Below are 23666 nucleotides of genomic sequence, written 5' to 3' on the forward strand. Positions count from 1 at the left end.
TCCGCGGAGGTGCGAGAGGATGAGAACTCACTCACTCGGCATTTCAAGCCCCCATCCCAGGGGCTCGAGCGGGGCTGAATTCGGCGCCGCGTTGGCTCTAGTGGAGGTGGCCGTGCGGCGCGTGAGAACTGCTGGGGTGCGTGGCCCGGGTGCGCGCGCGCCGGGCGTCGGGGTGCAGCTTCCCTCCGCCCGGCTTCCCCTCCCATTCGCCCTCTCCCATCTCCTCCCTCCTCCACATCCCCGCCCCTCCCCGCACCGGCCGGAGAGTACACAAAGCGGCGGGTGAGGGGAAGCTTCGCAGGCGTGCACGGAGCAGTGAGATCACTGGCGTTATAAATATCCCAGTGCCAGCGCCGAGATCCGTTCGGGTGGCCTCCCTCTCTCTCGCTCCCCACCTCTCCCTCTCTCTCTTCCCCGAGGCTATGTCCACCCGGTGCGGCGAGGGGGGCAGCGCCAGAGGCACGCAGCCGCGCGGGGGCTACGAAGCCCAGAACCAACCCTGCAAGATGCACTTAGGACCCCCGCGGCTGGAAGCATGAGCTTGTCCTTCCTCCTCCTCCTCTTCCTCAGCCACCTGATCCTCAGCGCCTGGGCTCAAGAGGAGAAGCGCCTCGCACCCAAAGGGCAGCCCGGACCGGCTGCCACCGAGAGGAACACGGGAGGCTCCAGCAGCCGCCGGAGCAGCAGTAGCACCGCGTCTTCCTCTTCTTCCCCTGCCTCCTCCTCCTCCGCGGCTTCTCGGGGCGGCCCAGGAAGCAGCTTGGAGCAGAGCAGCTTCCAGTGGAGCCCCTCGGGGCGCCGGACCGGCAGCCTCTACTGCAGAGTGGGCATCGGTTTCCATCTGCAGATCTACCCGGATGGCAAAGTCAATGGCTCCCACGAAGCCAATATGTTAAGTAAGTTGCTTGCTCTCCTCCAAAACGTGTCCTGAGCGGGTGGCGGGAGCATCGAGAGGGACCGCCGGTTATTCCCCGGGCTGTAAGCGCACCTTCCGGAGCCTGGGCCACTGGGATCCAGCCGGCCCTCCAAACAGCCGGGCGGGCTGGGTTGGAGGTGCGGCTGGGTGGCACGCACACCCTTACCGGTCTCGTGGGGATGGGGAATGGAGATTTCTGAGGTACAGGCTACCCCGAGGCTGGTGCAGACAGGCACCTTGTTTCCAGCTTGCCCTGGTCCCAAAGGGGAGCTCCAACCTGTGCCCGGAAGAAAACAAAAAATCTTCTTTCTCCTTGTTTAGTTTCTGTTTACCTTCTGCTTCTGTTTACCAGACTAGCATTTTCCACTGGGCAGCAAAGTGCACCCCTTTACCTGCCCATAACGGAACAGTTCTTTTAAAAATAACCAAATCTCACATACTCCCCTCTCACAACCGCTACCACAAACCCCAAATTGCTACATAATGTGTGTGCGTATATGTGTGTGTGTGTATCCGTATATGTCTCTTGTAGGTAGGTACATATTTGCACATCATATACATATAGGATATATAGGTATACCAGACGGGAGACCAGACGTTCTCTGATTGGAAGAAGACAGTGATCTAGAAAACTGGACACGTTTCGAGAGGGAGACGTGATGGACATTCGAATTATTAATTCCGGAGTTGGGTTTAGCAACGTTTAGTATCTTGAGACCATGACCAGACCTTGTGAGGAAGAGTGGCCGGCCTTTTGTCCTCCAAGGACAATTAAAGGAAAGTTCGGTATTTTAGAGAACATTTAGAGGCAGTTCAGTTCAGTACAGGTGAAAAATTTGTGGGTTTTTAAATTTAAGCCAAGTTTAAAATTTTCTTTCTTAGTTTAGCTCTCTCTCTCTCTCTTTCCCTCCTTCATTGTCTCCTCCCTTCCACTCTGTCGGAGTTTCCAGACCATCACTGCGGTTCCTGATTCTTCTCACTGTTTCTCCAAGGCAGCAGAGGGGAAAGATGTGTGGGACTGGGGACATCTCTGCGGACGTTTTCCTCGGTAGGGCCAGATGGCTCTTCCAGCTGGGGCTGGTCCAACAGATAGACTCACGGCCCGGGCCTCAGGGACCCAGGGAGAGCGGAAACGTGGCCAGGAGACAGCGCACAGTCATCCGGCCCGGAGTGTCAGCCTGGTGGCTCCCAGGTGTACTTAACTTTCTCTGCCTCAAGCCAGTGACCCCACAGATTTCTTCTTAACCAAGCTCCGGAGGAGCGGAGCGAGGGCGCCACTGAGGGGCTGGCAGCCGCCCCCACGGGGGGTTGGAGATGCGCACATCGGTCGGGGGCCGGCTGGCAAGCTCTCTCTTGGGAGTTCAGGAGGCGGGAAGTGGAACGCGAGCGCGTCCACGCCTGCCCCTTGCCCCTGACTGCTCCTACCGCCTCTGCCTTTAGCTTACTGTGCTGCCCGTGGTGAGGTGGCTTGGAGCACCGAACCCCAGAGACGGCCTTCCGTCAGCCCTAGCGAATGCCAGGGCCTCCCACACGCTCTTCAGAGGGGACTTTTTTTTTTTTTTTTTTAAAGAATGTATTTATTTTTGGCTGGGTCTTCCTTGCAGTGGCAGTCTTTCTGTACTTTCAGGCCCCGGCTACCCTTCCTTGTGGTGCATGGGCTTCTGATTGCAGTGTTTCTCGTGTTGCAGAGTGCAGACTTCACTAGTTGCAGTGTGTGGGCGCGGTAGTTGAGGCACAGGGCTTAGTTGCTCAGGGGGATATGCAATCTTCCCGGACCAGGGATTGATCCTCTGTCCCCTGCTTTGGGAGGTGAACTCTTATCCACTACATCACCAGGAAAGTCCGAGGGGCCTACTTCTGTGTTTTAAGGTTCATTGCACTCGTTAAACTTCTCGCCATATTTGGTGATGAAAGGCAAGGTCAATTAGGGTGAAGGGGAATTTCCGGAGATTTCAGGGTAAGCAAATGTTATGTCTAAGCAAGTGTTATTTCCATCTGTCCTCATTTTGTCCCACCCAGCTCTCCTTCCACCAGACATCAGAGCTCATTTCCCCACTTGTGGTAATCTTTCCCCCTTCCTCTTACAGGAACACTGTTTCTATTCTGTTCTTCCTGTTGTTCAGTAGCTAAGTTGTGTCTGATTCTTTTGAGATGCCATGGACTATAGCCCACTAGGCTCCTCTGTCCATGAGATTTCCCAAGCAAGAATACTGGAGTGGGTTGCCATTTCCTTCTCCAAGGGATCTTCCCAACTCAGGGGTCAAACCCACATCTCCTGCATTGGCAGGTGGATTCTTTACCACTCAGCTGCCAGGGAAGCCCATTCTTCCTGTAGTTTATCCCCAAACTCAGCCTCAACAGAGAATGACTTCTATGTTCCCAAGGGAAGATTCAAAGCTAACCTGCAAGGAGCCACAGGTTGGATCCCAGGGTGGGTAAAAGGAGGTGTTGGAGCGGGTTTTGGTGTGCTAGGGATCTCTGAAAACCAGACTCATTCCCACAGTATTTACCCTCTTCTCTTGGAAGAAACCACAAGAAACAAAGATTTTTTGCAGCTTAGGCCTTTTGGAGGGGAAGTTATAGAAAAGTATAGAAAGGAAAATGAGAACAGATCAACAGAGAATACATTCAGCTAAAGAAGAAAGACATTGGCCGGTATTTATTTCCAAGGTACCTTTTATTTTAAAATCCACTTTGAAAGATATCTTAACAAGAACAGACACAAAATGCTGCTTTGTTTCTTAAGCAAAACTAAATAAAAGTGCCTAAATAAACTTTCTTAATTTAACTAAGAAATTTAGTGCTTTCCTAATTCATTCCAGTTTATAACAGCAGCCTTTCACAGTTTAGTCTGTATCTTTTGCTTGTCTTTCAATCAATTCACTTATTCATTCATGCATTTGTTCATGTACCCAACACAGGATACCTAGCTCAGCAAGCTTGATATTCTGGTTACTTGATATTGGGTTAGTTGGGATTTTTTTTTCCTTTGCCTTCTATAGGATTTTCTCACAGAGGAAAGTATAATTTGTTTACATCATGGTGATTTTCAGCTTTGTGATGTCTGGAATGTCCTATACTGTATCATAAGATTTTGCTACCATTGATCCATGAAGAATTTATAAAATATGTCATGTTTAAAAGGATAGCATGTAATTTGAAAGTTTAAAATGAATCTCTGTCTTTAAGTAGCTGTGAAAGAGAAACAAGATCTGCTAATTGAAGTTGGTCATAGACCTTTTTGAAGATAGCACATGATGGTTTCCTGATACATATGTAAACACAGGAGTTGTTTATGGACTATTGGTTGGAGTAGATGAGGAAACATTTGCCCAAATCTCTTAAGAGATGCTGAGAGAGCTTGGACCATGAGAACCATGGAGGATACATCAGTTTTACCTCATCATCTAATTCTACTGTCTATGAGTTATCAGTGATGGAAAACATACATTATTCTGACACAGCTTGTTACTTCTGTAAAGAGTCAAAACTCTGCCATGAAACTGCATTCTAACAGGTTCTTCTAAACTCCATAATTTTCTGTAATGTTTGTCAGAAGAGAGAAATATATATGCGTGTATGTTTCATGTCTATCATTTGACATTAAAATTTTTCCAAAACCCTGAATATTTTTTGTTTTGTTATCAAAAGTACATTTCCCATAGATTTTGAAACATAATTTGTTTAGTTAAGGTATACCACTTAATATAGTCTTAGCTTCTCATACAAGAGTTATCCCAAGTTTTAAAGACAAGAATCAAGCTCACTGCACGTAAACTCTTATCATAGGAAACACTAAGGAGGGATGAAGATGGGCAAGACAGGATAGATCATAGAATTCCACTACTGAAAGAAAACAAAACTTTCCTTTAATTTCTACATTTTCAAGTTTAGTTTCAATACAATGCTTCTGTTGGCTTATCTTGGGCCACTGAAGAAGAGGCAGTCAAGTAACTGTCAGTTCAGGGAGCAAAAGCTTAAGGCTATAGCTACACAAAGACTAACCGTTCACATAAAATTATGGAGATTAGAGTCATGTATTTTGGCTAGCTTTTAAAAATCTGAATTCACTGTCAACCTTGATATTAATGCACAGTCAACCTTTATATAGTCCCCGAAGCCTAAATAAACCAGAATCTATATGTAAAAACTCAAGTGGCAAATTTGCTAACTTAATGAAGACTGCTAAACTCAGATTTCAAGACTCAGATTTGATAGTGACTTATCATGTTTGTTGCTGTGTGAAGCCAAGTAGAGAAACTTCAACTTTAAATGATTTATCTTTGAGAGTTTTCAGATGCGCTGTTGAAATCTTCTGAATACATGGAATATTTGTGTATCTTATTCACTGATAAAATAGAAAAAAGGGAGATGTCTACATAACTGTATCAACCATCATTGATAAGAGTCTTACTGTATTAAAAATTCTAGAGGGGACTAAGTGAACAAATCTAGATAGAGATTTTCTTATGGGAATAAGTTTACTTTGTAATGAACACCTAATGCTTGTAAGTGGATTAAGCAGTACGAGACCCTGAATCCTTGCATCCTTCAACCTAGATGTCAATCCCAGAATTCCACCAACAGAGAATAATTCCTTCAATTTAACACTGCTTTTTACTTTTGATCCTCTTAAATGTGAGCACCCTAGGAAAGATAACACATTGTCACTTGTACTTTAATGTGAATTAATTTATACTGATATCTCTCCCTTTCCCATTCCCCCTGCTGCTGCTGCTAAGTCACTTCAGTCGTGTCCGACTCTGTGCGACCCCATAGATGGCAGCCCACCAGGCTCCCCCGTCTCTGGGATTCTCCAGGCAAGAACACTGGAGTGGGTTGCCATTTCCTTCTCCAATGCATGAAAGTGAAAAGTGAAAGTGAAGTTGCTCAGTCATGTCCAACCCTCAGCAACCCCATGGACTGCAGCCTTCCAGGCTCTTCCATCCATGGGATTTTCCAGGCAAGAGTACTGGAGTGGGGTGCCATTCCCATTCCCCCAGCAGGACCAAAATAGCAGGAGATTACTAAGACATATATTCATACATGTGTACACATGGAGTATCCTGAAAAGGAAGAGAGGTAGTGAGATGATCAAAGAAACAATCCAACTTACAAACATTCACTGACTGTAATCTGAGACACTTGGCCTTCCACAGTTTTTCTTCGGGCTACCATTTGGGCTTCCATGGGAATTGTAAATTCCCATCAAATTTATTATTGCTGACTCCTAAGCAGAAATTACTAAAATTGAAAAAAAAATCAATTTTAGAGAAATGCTTTCTGAAATTTATATACGTGTGATTTAGTGCACATAGGTTTAAAACACTTAGAATTCTTTAATGAGTTATTGAGATTTGGCATAAAAATCAATAGGCCTGTGATCTTTTTAGGCAGGTGAGGGGAAAGAGGTTGAATTGTGGGGCTTGAAGAATCTACTCCAATATTCTATGAAAAAAGACATTGTGAAATTACTGTTGAAATGACTTTAAAACTATAATCTTACGAGTGTTCCCAATAGTACACTATAATTACATTAAAATTTAGAACATCATACCAAAGTTAACTTTTGAAAAAACAATTATTTCATTTAATCTCAGCTTGTTTCTTTCCTTCATTCTTCATAACTTGAAATATAATGATTTTTGTAGAATTATATTTTCAAGGTTTCAATTAAATATAATTTTCTTAAAATTATAAAATCCTTTTATTCTCAGGCAATATATCATTTTTTTGTACTGGAACTTACAAGAAAAGAAGCCATGTAGTATGTAATAAAATAACACTTTCACACATATTGTTTCATCTTCCCCATATTTAAAATGTATTACAATGCAAATTTTATATAACATATACATGCAATTGGGAAATGAGTTAAGTCAAAATGGGTCTTTCTTAAAAATAGAATATGTTGTCAGAAGCCAGTTATATAAACAAAATAGTTTCCCATTAAACAAATATTTACAGAGCCCTTTTGTCTTGACCTCTTAAATGTTAACCTGCAAACACATGAGAATTAATGAGAATTTTTTTCCCCCGCTAATACACAATAGATTACAAAACCAGGTGATTTTCCAGACAATAATACAGAAAACCTTTACCAATGCAGAGCCAGGAGTTAATTGAGGGAAACATACAATCAAGTCTTTTCTACCAACTCCACATTGTCTGTTTTGTATCTGTCATTCTACACATAGATGATTTCTTGTGTTCTCCCTGTCTCATTTTTTAACAGATGTCTACATAGTATTCTCAATTGTATTCACTATCTCCGAAATATAAAAAATCATTAATGCTATTTTCAATATCACCCCGTAATTTTGATAGAAATATAACTTTGCATCAGGTATTCTAATCATGCTTTATTAATAATATTATTATTATTGTATGTAGTAAATCTATCTTTACAAAGCATTCTGCGTGCTTTGTTACTATTTGATAAAATGATAATGCTTCTAAGTCTTTGGATACGCATCACAATCAGTCTGTATCATAACATCTATTATAAATTGAATTTTGAAAACATTTTGAAGAAAAGAATTTCTAAGACACAGTGTTGTTTTGATTTTTTTTTAGGAGTTTTTTTTCCTGAAAGCAAAAGTAGTTCCTTTCTAATAGTTTTTAGATTTGGGGGAGTTCGTTTTAAAGAAACACCTACTAATAAAGTGGTAGTGGTAGTTTTCTTGAGATGTGTTTTATTTACTCCAGGCTAAGAACACGTATTCATAAGAACAGTAGTTTCCCTATGAACTTTCTGTTCAAGTATTTTTTAAAAATGAAGTTGAATAAATAAGTGGCAGGATTTGCTACAGTTATAGGTATTAGGTCACATTATGCAACATTTAAGTGCTCTATAAAGATACTTATATATGTGTTTGTATGTATTATATACATGTATATCCACAATACACTGCTTCTTGTATATTGAATAATTTTATATATACTTCAAATACTGTAGGAGGAGATACTATGTTGAGAAAATCTGATGAACTTCCCTATTCATCAGAGTCCTATTGAAATATGCTAATTAGAATATATGCTCAAAATACTACAGATTGAAATATTGAGATTTTTTTTTTCCTTCTCTCTTCCACTCCCACTTGCTTCCTTCCTTTCTTCCAAGGCAGGTCCCTTTATAGCTTTAATGAATAATATTATTTTATCTTTTTTATTTTTGCAATTTGATGTAGGCAGTTAACAAAAAGCCTTACGCTTTTCTCTTGTTCATATGGCATTACATATGAGTTTATGGTAAACAGGCAGGAATTCCAATTATATACAGACTATGAGTTTCAGCTTCTTAAAAATACCCTATGAACTGTGGTGTGCAACTCTTTTGAACCAGTGGATGTGAACTTTCAAATTATTATAGGAGACAGAGGGACATAGACTTGGTAGTTCTCACTATGAAATACCAAATATAAATGATAACATAATAAAAATAATAAAATACCTCATGAGATTTTTTCCAGAAGAGTCATTCAAAATGCAAACCATAATCCATCAAACACTTCATTGAGCTAACAACCCCAAATTATCTATGGTGCTTTCAGTGTCTTGTTATGTGTAATCTTGAAATAAGCAACCACTAAATGATAGGGTATGATATATATTGATTTGTACTTTTATAATTATGGTCATTTGAGAAGAGGGGTTTTTTACTTCATTGAATATTGTTTTCAAGGCTTCCAGTGATTTATATTAATCTTGAGTGCAGTTGTATGTACTTTAATATTCACTGGACTGTCTTATCTTTGACAGAACAACAATGCCTGAGAATTATTTTGTAAAACATTTTAAACAGTCTTTTCCATTTCCTTAGAACTTGAAAAGATTCTTCTGTCAAACACTGATTACGAATAGTGACATCATTTTAGGAAAAAATGAATGCTAATGAAGCACAACCAAATTTTGAACCTTGAAATGTATCATTTTAAATGAATACTTGAGTGCTAAACCTTTTTTTCCTTTTACATAATAAATGTCACAATAAACAAGGATGTTCAATACTTTTTTAAAACATCACAGTAATAAGGAATGGAAAGAGTCTCTGTAGAAATTTAAATCTTCACAATGATATATAGAGGAGTCTGTGTTTTATTTTGGGATTTCTGTCATCCTAGGTATTTTGGAAATATTTGCTGTGTCTCAGGGGATTGTAGGAATACGAGGAGTTTTCAGCAACAAATTTTTAGCGATGTCAAAAAAAGGAAAACTCCACGCAAGTGTAAGTAGAACCACTTTATATTTGTTAAAGGTGTTATAGAGATTTTACACGTGTAAAATGGAATGAGTGATTTTCCAAATTGATAGATGAGACAATTTGCCCAGAGAACTTTACGTTTTTCATTTTTATAAGATTATGTGTCCATTAAACCAAGAGAATTGTATGTGTTTTTGTAAGTAATAATTTAAATATTTTATTTATTTGAAAAGATAATATAGAATCCACAAAAAGGTTTAAGGATAAGTTTATTTGAAAAAAGCGTTCTCTAAGTGATTGTCATTATTTATGTCTTAATAGTGGTCCAAGCAAGGAGAAACATTATGGAAATACGATATTATATTTTAAAGTTACATAGTGATGGTGATTGTGTAACTAGTAGATCATGTTCTTAATTTTAAAAGCTACTTATTATGTCAAAAATGGAGTCTAAGTAATAAAACATTTATTTTAATAAGTATGGTGGGAAGAAACCAATAATGAGATGATTTTGACCTTTAATAGAGAAATTTCATTTGAGACATTTTCATCTTGTAGTTTTTGTTATATCAAAAACAATTACTTCTTAAAACTACGAAGACTGATTCTGCACTCTTAAACACTTTTTTTGGACTAGTTACACAGTTTGTAATCAATTTATAAATTATAGATTTCTATGCTTTGTTCTGAAAATGCTCATTACTTGGGAAACACTAAAATGTTTTAAAGTTAGTAAAATATATTTAGCTTAATTTTCCTGTTGAGAGATTCTTTCATTAGTATTAGTGTGTATGCACAGCCCTTAAAGTTATTTATGCTTTGTCTGTGGTGTACAAAGTTTTGTCACACTAAATCATTTTAAAAAGCAGTTCTTCTTTAAAGCTACTCCTTTAATCCTTATTCACTTTAATTCTTATTAAATTGGAGAAATATGACTTTTCCAGTTTTCAAAGTATATAGGAAGTTTTAATTGAGCGCAGTCAATTGAAACTTACTAATTATGATTTCTGCTTTACAGAGAATTTCACTTGGTTTAATGTTTAAGACTTTGTTTTCCTTCCTCTAGCATCTAAAGGTGGCTTGTTAATAGCTTTTGGAGGAGATCATAAAACTGAAGCTATTTCTACAGTTATTTGGGCATTAAATGAGATAATATATACAAAGCTTTTTAGAACAATATTAGGTACAATGTAAGTGCTCAATAAATATTACCTATTATTAGATAATTCAAATTTAAATACAATAAACTACTATAATCTCAGTTTATTAAATCTTTGTTAACTTCTTCAATTATCCATTGCAAGAGTTATAGCTAGATTTACTTATCTCATTTTCTGAGCTGATTATTTTATTCTAGCAAATTACAATATTCATAGGTTTATAACCTATTTTAAGGGGCAAAGTTCTGCTGTGGAAAGCAGGACATGCCATTTTATTTTTAAAAAGATGTTCTAAAAATCCACATACAGAATGGAAAACAATCATCAAATGCTTCTGCACTGAATAACTTTTCTTCGATCTACTTTGGTCATTAAAGATCGCAACACCTTCAAACTCTAAGCATTATGATAATATGCAATTCCTGAAAAAAACTTCTGTTATTGGTTTGCTTATTTTGGGTGAAAATCTTAATTTTTAAAATATTCTGATCCAAGCCTTAGCACATGCAAAAAATAGACTACCTTGGCCAGCTTAAGGATAATTGTCGCAGCAAGCAAAGTATTACAAATGGATGCCAATTAGAAAGGTCAGACTGAAAGGTTAGGATACATGATTCCTCTGTCAAATGCAAGCAACAAATTTCCAGAAACTTGACCCAAATGTCTAAGGAAGGCTGGCCGAAATAATGCAGATAATGCAAAAACAGCATCTGTTATTCTTTCTCATCTTGGCAGGCTAAAAGTTATTTCATGGAATAATGACTTTTAAACAGTACAAAGCAAGCCTTGCTCTTGTCACTCATTGAAGCTCTTTGATATAAAAGTCATTCTGATGACTTTGAGCTGAATTGTAGATAAAAAATTAAGCCCTATGATTATGTGAATTTTTTTTAAACCAATTGTCCAAACCCACTGTCTCTTATTTGAGCTTTTATTAGCACTTTTTCTCTCGATAGAAACCTAATTAAATTATAAAGTGACTTATTTTTGAGGAAGTTGAATTTAGATATAGTATTAGCCCTAATGTTTATTAGTTATATGCCAGATGATTTCCTTCTTCTTTTCAGTTACTAGTTAAACATGTTGAAAAATTGTTCTTATAACTTTAAATATAATTATTTGATTTAGTTTGAATTTTGCAAAGGTTCAGTGTAAGGCTAAAATGCCTTACACTTTCAGGATTAAATATATAATTAAGTGAGTTGCTTTAAATTAATAATTGTGCAGAGGCATTTAAAGAGTAACTTTATAATCATTTCAAAAAATAGCTATATAAAATCATCATGTTGTATATCTTAAACTTACACAGTGTTGTATGTCAATTGTATCTCAATAAAACTGGAAAAATTTTAAATTAATGAAGAGTAACTTTGGGGTTCTATTTACAAACTGTGAACTATAAATGTAAAGTATTCATATAATTCTGGGGAAAGTAAACCCATAGTATGTCGAGAAATATTCATGGATTATAGTAGATTTTTCTTGTTTTATATAGTAACAATCAGACTATTACAAATTAGTTACTAGGTAGAGATAAAATATCTGTATATTTCTTTCAAAGTTCTTTCACTTACATTCTCTCATTACCTGGTTAGGTGAGGCAACAGTCTCAGTCAGAGATGTTAAATATTTTCCTAAGTTACCACAGTTAACAAAAACTTGAACCAGAATGCTGCTGCTGCTGTTAAGTCGCTTCAGTAGTGTCTGACTCTGTGCGACCCCATAGACGGCAGCCCACCAGGCTCCCTGTCCCTGGGATTCTCCAGGCAAGAATACTGGAGTGGGTTGCCATTTCCTTCTCCAATGCATGAAGGTGAAAAGTGAAAGTGAAGTCGCTCAGTTCTGTCCGACTCTGAGCAACCCCATGGACTGCAGCCTACCAGGCTCCTCCGTCCATGGGATTTTCCAGGCAAGAGTACTGGAGTGGGGTGCCATCGCCTTCTCCGTCTGAACCAGAATAACATGCTTTAAAAATTCTCTCTCCATTTAAATGCTATAATGCTTGGTATGGAAAATTTAGCTCGAAAGAAGATATTTTGTTTCATTTGGAACTATTTACACTATTTTCAGCTATTATTTTATGGAAATTAATAGTTGCATGTTTTAATAATATTTTTATGCTACATTTTAAAGAGTAAATACTGTGGTTCATCCTTAGACTATTTTTGCTTTCTTCTCTCTCTTTCTCTCTCATTCCAAGCTCTTTGGGAGGATCTTTTTCCCCCATCTACTTCTGTGTCTCCTGTATCTGATTTTAAAGTCTAGAAAGGAGGAGACGTGTGCACCATGAAACTTACCACACTGTTTTGTAAATGTTGGTCATTCAGTGTGATGAGAAGCTGCATCAGGAACCTCTTTTAGGATGTACTTCCGGAAGAGAAAGGAGATCTGTTTCACTCACAGAAAATCTTCTTTCAGAAAATGCTTCATGGTCAGTGGACACGAAGATGGTGAACAGTATTATCAGCCCGGAAAGCTCAGGTTTAGGCAACATTTATGCTGACCTCCTTTGTGTGCTAAGTTTGTTAATTCTGTAAGAGAAGTTTTATCTGGACTTCAGCCATCTCAGTGTGCTCTGCTCTGTGCACTCAGTCAACCAACACACTCATATTAATCTCCACGCAGCTCTGCTTGAGACCTTTAACTGCTGCTGCTGCTGCTAAATCGCTTCAGTCGTGTCTGACTCTCTGTGACCCCATAGACGGCGGCCCACCAGGCTCCCCTATCCCTGGGATTCTCCAGGCAAGAACACTGGAGTAGGTTGCCATTTCCTTCTCCAATGCATGAAAGTGGAAAGTGAAAGTGAAGTCGCTCAGTCCTGTCCGACTCTAGCGACCCCATGGACTGCAGCCTACCAGGCTCCTCTGTCCATGGGATTTTCCAGGCAAGAGTGCTGGAGTGGGGTGCCATTGCCTTCTCCGGACCTTTAACTGGAAGACCCTAAATAGACAATGCAGTCAGATCCCTAGTGTGCAGGTTTTTTTCAGCATCCGTCACAAGGATGAAGGTGTCTGGTCTTCTTCTCAAGATGCCTTGAGAATCACTGAGAGAAGCACAAGGTAATTGTTTCCCCAAGACCCTGAGGGTTAGTCAGAGCCTTCACTGTGGCCTCTGTCCTTTGTCCACTTACTCCCAGGCTGAGGTACTAGGTGAGGCTGAGCACCCTTCTCTTTTGGTCTCTCTCTGCCTGCCTGTCTGTTCATGCTCCCTCCTCACTCTGTTCTTGCTCTCTTCTCACGTTGCTTGTCTTTATCCAGAGTCTCATATACGGTGCCTTCCTGGATTTATCTGAGATGGGTCTGGATGTAAGAGAGGGAGATCTTGAATCTGGTAGTTAAATTGTGTCATTCTTCTTAAACCGTATTGTTTTACTTAATCTTTCTATTCCTTGGCTTTATCAGCTGTAAAAGGAAGAAAATTAAACTAACAATACAGGGTGATAGTGGAGCATTTTAAATGAGATAATACATATAAAACACTTAGAATAGTTCCTGGGAAGTATTCAGCATTTAATGTTAGAACAGATCTTCCTGAATTTGCTCTCAGGCAGCTGTTTCATGATCCTATATCCCCTCTCTCCTCTTTCTGATTTTGGGGTCAGGCAGCTGTGACCCCCTTGGATATTTAGACCAGCCTCAAATCGCATTCATTATTGGCCTTTTTGTTTTTTTCTTTAGGTCCCAACTCGTCTTGCATACAGTAACCTCTTATGTCCTGGGTTTTCCTTTTCCCAAGGAACTTAATTTGAAAGCAAGGATTTCCAATGGTCATAATCTCATAACTTTTTAAGATCCTTCTCGTGCATCGTGTTTTTTTCCCTTAAAAATCTAAATCTTAGAAAAAGTGGTTATCATGAATTTGTCAGTCTTTTCATAAACTATACGCGATCACCCATTGGTTGTTGGGGGAAAACATTTTAGCTTATTTTAAACATACAGAAAGAAGCATGTGGTGGAATTATTTTTGTTTCTCGGGGTTTTAGGGGATCATGCTTGGAAGGAAAGCTAATTGCAGAGTTTACGAAACAGGCATGGAATGTATGCTTGATCACCCTGAGCAAGGACTAGAAAAGCCTCCTTTCTTGGTTTCAGAGGGTGCCAGCTGGCTTGCCCAGGATGAGAGTCTGGACTGGACTTCCTGAGCTGGGGGCAGAGTGAGGAGGAGTCCGCAGCCCCAGAGCTGGGCATGTTTATTGAAAGGAGAAATGAAGGTTTAAGTGATGGCTATCATCATCATTAAAAAAATAATTTATTGGCCTCTGTAAAGGAATTGAATAGAAACTTCCCTTATCCTCTGTGTTGTGCTGTGCTAAGTCGCTTTAGTCACGTGTGACTCTTTGGGACCGTATGGACTGTAGCCCGCCCCCTCCTCTGTCCGTGGGATTCTCCAGGCGACAATACTGGAGTGGGTTGCCATGCCTTTCTCCAGGGTATCTTCCCAACCCAGGGATCAAACCCCTGTCTGTTATGCTTCCTACATTGGCAGGCAGGTTCTTTACCAGTAGCGCCACCTGGGAAGCACCCCCATCTTCTAAGAGCTTTCAATTTACACAGTAAAATTGAGTATCTAGTAACTCAGACTAAAAAAAAAAAAAATGGGTTCAGGATTCTACCTTTGCAGTAAATGTCAGTTTTCCCTTAATTTCACACTATGTTTATCTGGTTGTGCTGTGCTCAGTCATGTCTGACTCTCTGGGACCCCATGGACTGTAGCCTTCCAGGCTCCTCTGTCCATGGGGATTCTCCAGGCAAGACTACTGGAGTAGGTTGCCGTGCCTTCCTCTAGGGGATCTTTCCAACACTGAAGCTCTATTTTATTGAGGAAAATTACATGTAATGAATTGACTTGTAGCTTCAGAGATCCATTTCAGCCTAAAGTGAGAGATGGTGTTCTATGTCTCCAGTGGCTTGGGGAGTGGCACTTGTTTTTATCAGTATTTTAACATGGAGCAACTTTAGGGCAAGGTAGTACTGTACAGAAGCCTAGGAGATGCCCTTGGATTTGCACGTTGTTACTGAAAGAGCTTGAATCTAGGATTCAGTAGATGAGATTTAAGGCTTACCTTGGCATTTGGTAAATGTGGGGATTTAGAGGAACTAGTTTCTTTATTTTTCTGGCTGGAAAATCAGATAATAGCATCCTAATAGTTGTGGAATTATGTGAGAATGAAATAATATACATAAAACACCTGGCCTCAATAGCCCAGTTCTTTTGAGCAAGGTGACTCAGACAGTAAAGAATCTGATTCAATGCAGGAGACCTGGGTTCGATCCTTAGGTCAGGAAGATTCCCCTGGAGAGGGCAACCCACTCCAGTATTCTTGCCTGGGAAATCCCATGGACAGAGGAGCCTGGCAGCCTACAGTCCATTGGGTTACAAAGAGTCAGACATGACTAAGGGACTGAGGACTCATGCCTGAGCACTCACATATATTCCCTTGATTGCTCAGCATGAAGTATTGAGACACAGAATGGCCAGATTAGAGATTGCTAAGCAGGAAATATGGCCAAGCTCTGGAGATGGCACGGCTTGCCTACAACTGACCCATACAATGCTTGTGAAGAGTAGGAGGCCACCCTCAGGGTGCGTGCTGCCCTGTTCTGGAGTTCTCTGCTTGGGAGCAGTTGGAGCAGGGTCTGGCTTTCGGCTTTCACTCACTACCGAAGGTTGGTACTTTTGTGCTGGGAACATCCTGCACAACTGTACAAAACAGCCTGGGCTTAGGGCACTTGACCTGGGCAGTCCCATTGGCATGGGTAGTACTGGGAACCAAAACACACTGAAAGAACATAGAGGAACCGGAAGTAGGGATGCAGGCAGCAATAAAGTGTTGTTTTAGAGCACAATTTGGTCTATAATTGCGTTGATTACAGTCTATAAGAATAGTTTAATGATTTAATAATATTATATAGCCTTCAATAACATTTTAATTATTTGTATTTATTACTTAACTTTATAAAGTTTTGCAAGAGGCAAATCAAATAAAAAGTGAAATAAAGAATTAAAATTGATTAAATACCCCACAGACTCGAGGGTTTATACTCCAAGGCTTTGCTATTAGCCTGAATTCAATCCTCTTTATACACCTCTTTCATACATAATATATTTACTTCGATAGTTGCACATAATGAGAATTGGGACCCTATTAACATGCCCTCAGTTCACTTGCTATAAGATTCTCAATCATCTTAGAGCATGTTGACTAAGAAACAAAACTATATTAAGAGGTTTTAGAAAGTTTTTTAAAAATATTGTTTCAGAAAGAATTCTCTGGTTTAATTGACCTTCAGATTTCAATTAAGCAGACTTGTTCTTTTCTGGAATATTACTTTCTTTGAACTGAACTGAATTTGATTTTTCTTTTAAATATCCACTGTGTGCCCTCTCCCTGTGAGGAGATGAGTAGAATCAAAGCAAAGTGTTCTCCTAAGCCCAAAATTCTTGTTTTATTTAACAGCACTGTGTTGCCCCACCTCTGAATTATTTCCATAGTTTCAAGCAAAAGTAGTGTAATTTAGTTTTTATTTGTTCTGTCACTTAAGACTATTTTAAATTATGTAGAAATCAGCCAATTTAAACATTTCATTTTAATTTTGCAGTTATGGCTTGTTGACTGTAACTTATTTTTACACTTGCAAAATCAAGGAGAAATTAAAGAGAAAAATACAGATAATTTAAGTCAACAAAGAACACAGGCAGAACTATATTAAATTGTCTTTCTTCATAAAAATGGCAACCAGCAGTGTCTGGGATGTGATACATAGTCAATAAACATCTATTGAATAAATTCAGAAAAAAATGAATTAGAAACAAAGATAGGGGTTCTTTATGAACATGTTAATGATTGGTTTTGTTGTAGTGACTGATGGTGGTAGGATGAAGGTGATGTGGGTTCTGTTTTCAGTAGCTTATTTGAAATCTGATTCACCTCTCTACTTCACACCTGAACTGTAGATAAAGTCTTTATGTTGACTTCACTTTTTCTAGGGAAATAATCCAGTTCTTTTACTTATTTTTTAAGTTTTTAATTGGAGGATGATTGCTTTACAATGTTGTGTTGGTTTCTGCTATAAAACAACATGCTGCTGCTGCTGCTGCTAAGTTGCTTCAGTCGTGTCCGACTCTGTGCGACCCCATAGACGGCAGCCCACCAGGCTCCGCCGTCCCTGGGATTCTCCAGGCAAGAACACTGGAGTGGGTTGCCATTAGCGATAAATATACATGAATCTTCTCCCTCCTGAGACTCCCTCCCACCCCCACATCCCATCCCTTGAGGTTATCACAGAACACCACAGCTCTATTATTTTAAAAGTATATATTTTGCAAAAGGAGTTTTTATAATTCCAGAAGAATTTCAAAGGTTAAACTTAGCCTGGTAGATTTATTATCTAAAATTGTATAATGGCAAATGTACATTTAAATAATTCTGCCGCTTGATGACTCTGCTGTAGAGATGTTTAATGGGTAACGTTAAGGATAGCCATGCACTGCTTCCCTGGTGGCTCACAGGTTAAAGCGTCTGCTTCCATCCTTGGGCTGGGAAGATCCCCTGGAGAAGGAAATGGCAATCCACTCCAGTATTCTTGCCTGGAGAATCCCATGGATGGAGGAGCTTGGTGGGCTACAGTCCACTGGGGTTGCAAAGAGTCAGACACGACTGAGCGGCTTCACTTTCACTTTCATGCACTGCTTGGGGTTCCCATCTTGTCTGAAAAGGGCCAGGAATATTGACAGGAACAGTCAGTTTCTCCAGAAGAAACTAGATGTCCTGATGAAAAAAACTCACTGAAAGGTTCATTTCAAATGATTCTGTTCCATCGTAGCTGGAAGAATTTTTCAGACAAAACATTAAATTAGAAGTCAATTAAGAAAGCCAAAACTGTCTGACTGCCTTTGCTTCTGTTTCAGTGTGAAGTTTGGAATGGCTAAGGGCCTACAAGTAGTGTGTGGGTCCTCAGAATTCTATCTGTATACCCCATGTGACAATTAAGTGCCCCTTGAAAAACCTAGAGCCTGAACAGTCATCCTGGTAAAGGCTTCTCTTAAGAAAGAACATGAATCTTGAGCAGAGGAGGGGGAGAGGGAGAAAGTTTTTAGATGCAATAATTTTAGGGGCAGAATTGCTATAAGTTAGGTGTGTGTATGCATGTGTCTGTTGGTCATATCAATTTAAAAAAAAGACAGGTTTCTTCTTTATTTTCTTTGACACTGTTAGGAGAAAAAGGTTAAATTATACAGTGCTGCTAAGTCGCTTCAGTCGTGTCTGACTGTGCGACCCCAGAGATGGCAGCCCACCAGGCTCCCCCATCCCTGGGATTCTTCAGGCAAGAACACTGGAGTGGGTTGCCATTTCCTTCTCCAGTGCATGAAAGTGAAAAGTGAAAGTGAAGTCGCTCAGTCGTGTCCGACTCTTAGCAACCCCATGGACTGCAGCCCACCAGGCTCCTCCATCCATGGGATTTTCCAGGCAAGAGTACTGGAGTGGGGTGCCAACACTTTTAAAAAATTTGTCAAAATTGAATTAAGTAATCACTGCTGTCTTTATTTCAGGAAAATGATTTGTGTGTGTGTGTGTGAAACTGGGGTAGAAGTCAAGTCAAAGTTTAATGTACTGTACATTAGAAATGTTATTCAGACATATTTTAAGAAAAAAAATCTGAGGCAGGATGAATGTACGTGCTACTGTTTTTTAATGAAATCTTCCACACCCTTCTAAAATGCTTGTCCATTTATGTAGCAGAAACTATTCCAGAAGACTATTGCTGTTGTTCAGTTGCTAAGTTGTATCTGACTCTTTTCCACCCCATGGACTGCAGCACACCAGGCCTCCCTGTCTCTCACTGTCTCCCGGCGTTTGCCCAAGTTCATGTCCACTGAGTCGGTGACACTATCCAACCATCTCATCCTCTGCCACCTTCTTCTCCTTTTACCACATGACTACAGTTTTTATTTTACAATAAAACTTTGAGATTATCTAATTGAATGGGAGAGCACTGATATCCTTTTAAGAGCTAAGTTGATAAATCTATGTTTGGTTTGTAAGAAAGCCTTTTTAATTGAAAGCCAATAAGAACAATAAATGTCTCCTCTTCTAAAGGAATGTCAGCATAGCACCCTTGTCCTAGGTGTGGGCCAGTAAGTTAGGATGTGATGAGAGAAAGCCATAGACAATGGTTCTTTAAAACACTAGATTATAGCCTGCTAAAGACCCAGTCAAAGGAATCGCCAGTAGACAGATTCTCAAGATACATAGTTTCATAGCACTCAAATAAAGAGCTTTTTGATTGAACTACACTCTACACTCAAATGTAAATAACTTAGGTAGACTGTCATGTGTAAGATAAATGTGCTATTGGAAATACTCTGAGATTGGTTGTCTTCTGATATTGTCAGTACCTTTCAAAACTCAAAAATTCTATGTGGCCATCAACAGTAGGTATATGTAGATTGTTTTGCAGTGTTCAGACTTCCAGATACAGGGTTTGGATCTGTACTGCAGAAGAAAGCTTGATATTATTAGAGAAGCAAGGAAACTAGAGGACTGTTAGTTCCAGTGTGGAACTGAAGCAGAGCATATTAAAAAGCAGAAACATTATTTTGCCAACAAAGGTCCGCCTAGTCAAAGCTATGGTTTTTCCAGTAGTCATGTATGGATGTGAGAGTTGGACCATAAAGAAAGCTGAGCACCAAAGAACTGATGCTTTTCAACTGTGGTGTTGGAGAAGAATCTTGAGAGTCCCTTGGACTGCAAGGAGATCGAACCAGTCCATCCTAAAGGAAATCAGTTCTGAATATTCATTGAAAGGACTGATGCTGAGGCTGAAACTCCAGTACTTTGGCCACCTAATGCAAAGAACTGACTTATTTGAAAAAGACCCTGATACTGGGAAAGATTGAAGGCAGGAGGAAAAGGGATGACAGAGGATGAGATGGTTAGATGGCATCACCAACTCAATGGACATGAGTTTGAGCAAGCTCTGGGAGTTGGTGATGAACAGGGAAGCCTGGTGTACTGCAGTTCATGGAGTTCCAAAGAGTCAGACTGAAGGACTGAACTGAACTGAACTGATGGAACCTCTACGATATATAAAGAATTATATATATAAACAAATATATATATATTATATATAATATATATATAGTTGTTTAGTCACTAATTCATGTCCAGCTCTTTTTTCAACCCCATGGACTGTAGCCTGCCGGTCTCCTCTGTCCATGCGATTTCCCAGGGAAGAATACTAGAGTTGGTATTTAGTGTTTATATATATGGGTCAAGATACTTAGTATTCCAAAGCCCAAGATGTTTGTACAAATGTTCCTCCCTGAAATTGTAAAACCTAGTCCAGGATAGGGAATTCTACTTCTTTGGGAGTTAAGGACTCTTTTGTATTTGATGAAAGCTAAACTCCAGATCCTTTTCCTAGAAAAATGTTTTGATTCTCACAATAGCCTTATGGCTGCACGTATTGTGAACAAGGAGCCTAAAGCCAAGAACTCAACTGGCAGAACTAGCATTTGATTGCAGGTCTACTTGGCACCATCTCGCGCTCTTCCCCTATGCTGTGTTCATTCAACTTCCTCAGTACGGCACACTGAGCCTTTTCAGAGCTGGTACTGGCCTACTTTGTCATCTTTATCTCTTGGTCCTTTCTCTATGCATCCTAAGTGAAAGTCACATTGAACAACTTATAGTAGCTTCCTGATGACCTGTGAACACACCGTTGCTGTTCCCTGAAAAACCTCTCATGTCACCTGATTACTATTATCTCATTGTACTTTGAGACTCAGCTCAAAAGTCACTTTTTCTGGGAAGACCTTCCTGCCCTCTTCGCTGCCACCTCTATCCTTTTAGCTGTCTTGTACCCTCTGCATACCACTATCATAATTCCATTTATCAAACTGCACCGTGATGAATGTCTACTTCTTTGCTTATTCCACTGTTCTGTGAGCATTTTCAAGGGCAGGTGTGTGTGTGTGTGTGTGTGTGTGTGTGTAGAGGGAAAGAGAGAGGATATCTGCCTGAAGTGTTGCTAGTGACTCCAAAAGGTAATTTTTTTCTTCCTGGCATCAAATAGACTCTCCTGTATCACTGTGTGAAGATGAAATTTTTCCTAAAGAACTCTTAACACATGCAATATTAATAGGGCCATATGCTACCCTTTCTCAGCACCAGGAAGCACACTGATGAGACTGGAAACTGTATTCTTGTTTCAAAGGATAACATGACCCCATTTCTCTGAATGAATTCATGTTTTACCAGGCAATTGTTTCTTAGTAATATTAATATAGTACTATTTACTTTCTTGATGGTTTAGGAGGGGGAAAATCTTACGTTAAAAGTCAAATTTTTAACTAAAATTTTCAAAGTACGTTAAAGAGTGACAGAATTTAAATATATTGAATTCCTGTTATTTTAATATACACTGATATTATTTCACAATTCTGTAATTCATAGTAAACAACCAGCATTACAAAGATGAATGAAGTAGGAATATAGAAATGAAAATAGTAATTTTAAAGCAACTTTAAAAGAGGCAAATGTGTCTTTATAAAGAGAATGGAGTCGGAGAGCAGGGGCCAGTGGAATTCTTGTTTTTCTTTATAGTCTTCTATAAAGACTTCTTTATATTACATGCTGAAAATATTATCATTGCTTGAATTTCCTCCTCCTCTTTTTTTTTTTTTTTTTTTTTTCCTCTAGGCCAAATTTACAGATGACTGCAAGTTCAGGGAGCGATTTCAAGAAAACAGCTATAATACCTATGCCTCCGCAATACACAGGACTGAAAAGACGGGGCGGGAGTGGTACGTGGCCCTGAACAAGAGGGGGAAGGCTAAACGGGGCTGCAGCCCCCGGGTTAAACCTCAGCACGTCTCTACCCACTTTCTGCCAAGATTCAAGCAATCGGAGCAGCCGGAACTTTCTTTCACAGTTACTGTTCCCGAAAAGAAAAAGCCACCTAATCCCGTCAAGCCAAAGGTTCCCCTTTCCACACCTCGGAGAAGTCCTAACACCGTGAAATACAGACTCAAGTTTCGCTTTGGTTAAGACTTACTTTGGTTTTGTGAGAAACCATGGAGTCTCCTCAGGAGTTTCTGTAGCTGTCTTTCGTGCTCTGAAGACAACTTCTTGGACACAGCTTCAGCTATACACTACACTGTATTGAAGTCAGGTCATTTGTTTCAGCTTGACTGAAACAAAAATGTTTTCTGATAGTAACTGAACTGGAATTCTTTGTACCAATATAGGGAGTTCACGACGACATAAAGCCTTTTGCTTTATGCTTGGTGCATACAGGGATTCTTTTTCGGAAAGTTCAACAGTGGGGACTATGTATTTTTCTGACTTTTACAGATCAACCTGAAGAAAACATACATGATACATTTTTATTTTTGGTTTCCAAAGAATATTTTGATGGAGATAAGAGTATTTTATTAGATTTTGTTTTTTGTTTTTTTTTTAAAAAGTACCTCTGCATTGAGCATATTTTCTTACTTTTATTATTTCTAATTGATAAGATATGAAACAACCATTTTAATGCAGTTTATGAATTATAAATATGTTTATAGACCATTTTTAACACGTGGATTTCTTTTTCATTGTTCTCATTCATTGCACTTTTAATTTTTATTATGATTGTTTTTCTACCATACCTCAGATCATGTAAGTTTAATTTTACATCTTAAAATGTTTAAATTCTCTTCAACAGCACCAAAGGCTCAGCTTGTGTTTGTGTGTGTGTGTGTGAGTGAGTGTGTGTAAATTCATGATTTTATATATGGAATCCTGTCTCTGTGGTGGCTGGGCTATAATGGGTTAGAAGTAAGGAGAAAATGTAAGGAATTTTTGGTGGAATTAAAAGTTGAGGCAAGGAAAAGAATTAGAGGTTCAAGTGCACTGATTTTGCAGTGTTTATTGATAGCTAATTCTGCCTTGCCTTCACTCCCCGTTTTATCTACCCCCTGCCCTCATTCTTTAAAACTGGAGAAATAGATTTTATTCTGTCCATCAAGCATAGACTATGAAACCAGAGTGCTTAAAATACCTCCTCTATGACCTTCTGCTATCTCCACTGTATAGATCCACAGGGAGCAACCCACTTAGTGGAAAAACACGGAGAACCGAAGGAAATGAATCATGTAACAGTTATCCATGTCAAGTCCCATTATCTAAAATATTCTTATTACTCAAACACTCTTTGAGTTTCCTATCCTAAAGGTAACCACCTTAGTGAATAGATCTGCCCTTTTATAAGGAAAATTTCTGATGTATATTTTTAAATAGTTGGCTATGTGACATGGGAAACTTAATCTGATGAGTTGAAAATGGCACTTAAATGTCAACCCAAATACTGAATGTTCGGTATAAGACAGAAAATTTAACTGA

General features: G+C 39.4%; 1 protein-coding gene across 2 annotated transcripts; it reads left to right on the top strand.

Annotated features, from left to right (window-relative positions):
- Positions 1-188: 188 nt before the first annotated feature.
- FGF5 (fibroblast growth factor 5) lies at positions 189-23364 on the top strand. 2 transcript variants are annotated; one of them, XM_055588901.1, is made up of 3 exons: positions 217-896; positions 9040-9143; positions 21981-23364. In XM_055588901.1, the coding sequence occupies exons 1-3, from the start codon at positions 536-538 to the stop codon at positions 22326-22328; spliced, it is 813 nt and encodes a 270-aa protein (XP_055444876.1). In that variant the 5' UTR covers positions 217-535; the 3' UTR covers positions 22329-23364. The 2 variants fall into 2 exon arrangements, with proteins under 2 accessions (XP_055444877.1, XP_055444876.1); XM_055588902.1 differs by lacking the exon at positions 9040-9143 and having other exon boundaries at positions 189-896; positions 21981-22131.
- The last annotated feature ends 302 nt before the right edge of the window (positions 23365-23666 follow it).

Source organism: Bubalus kerabau, chromosome 7, assembly GCF_029407905.1.
Source record: "Bubalus kerabau isolate K-KA32 ecotype Philippines breed swamp buffalo chromosome 7, PCC_UOA_SB_1v2, whole genome shotgun sequence".
In the NCBI taxonomy this organism is placed as follows: Eukaryota; Metazoa; Chordata; class Mammalia; order Artiodactyla; family Bovidae; genus Bubalus; species Bubalus kerabau.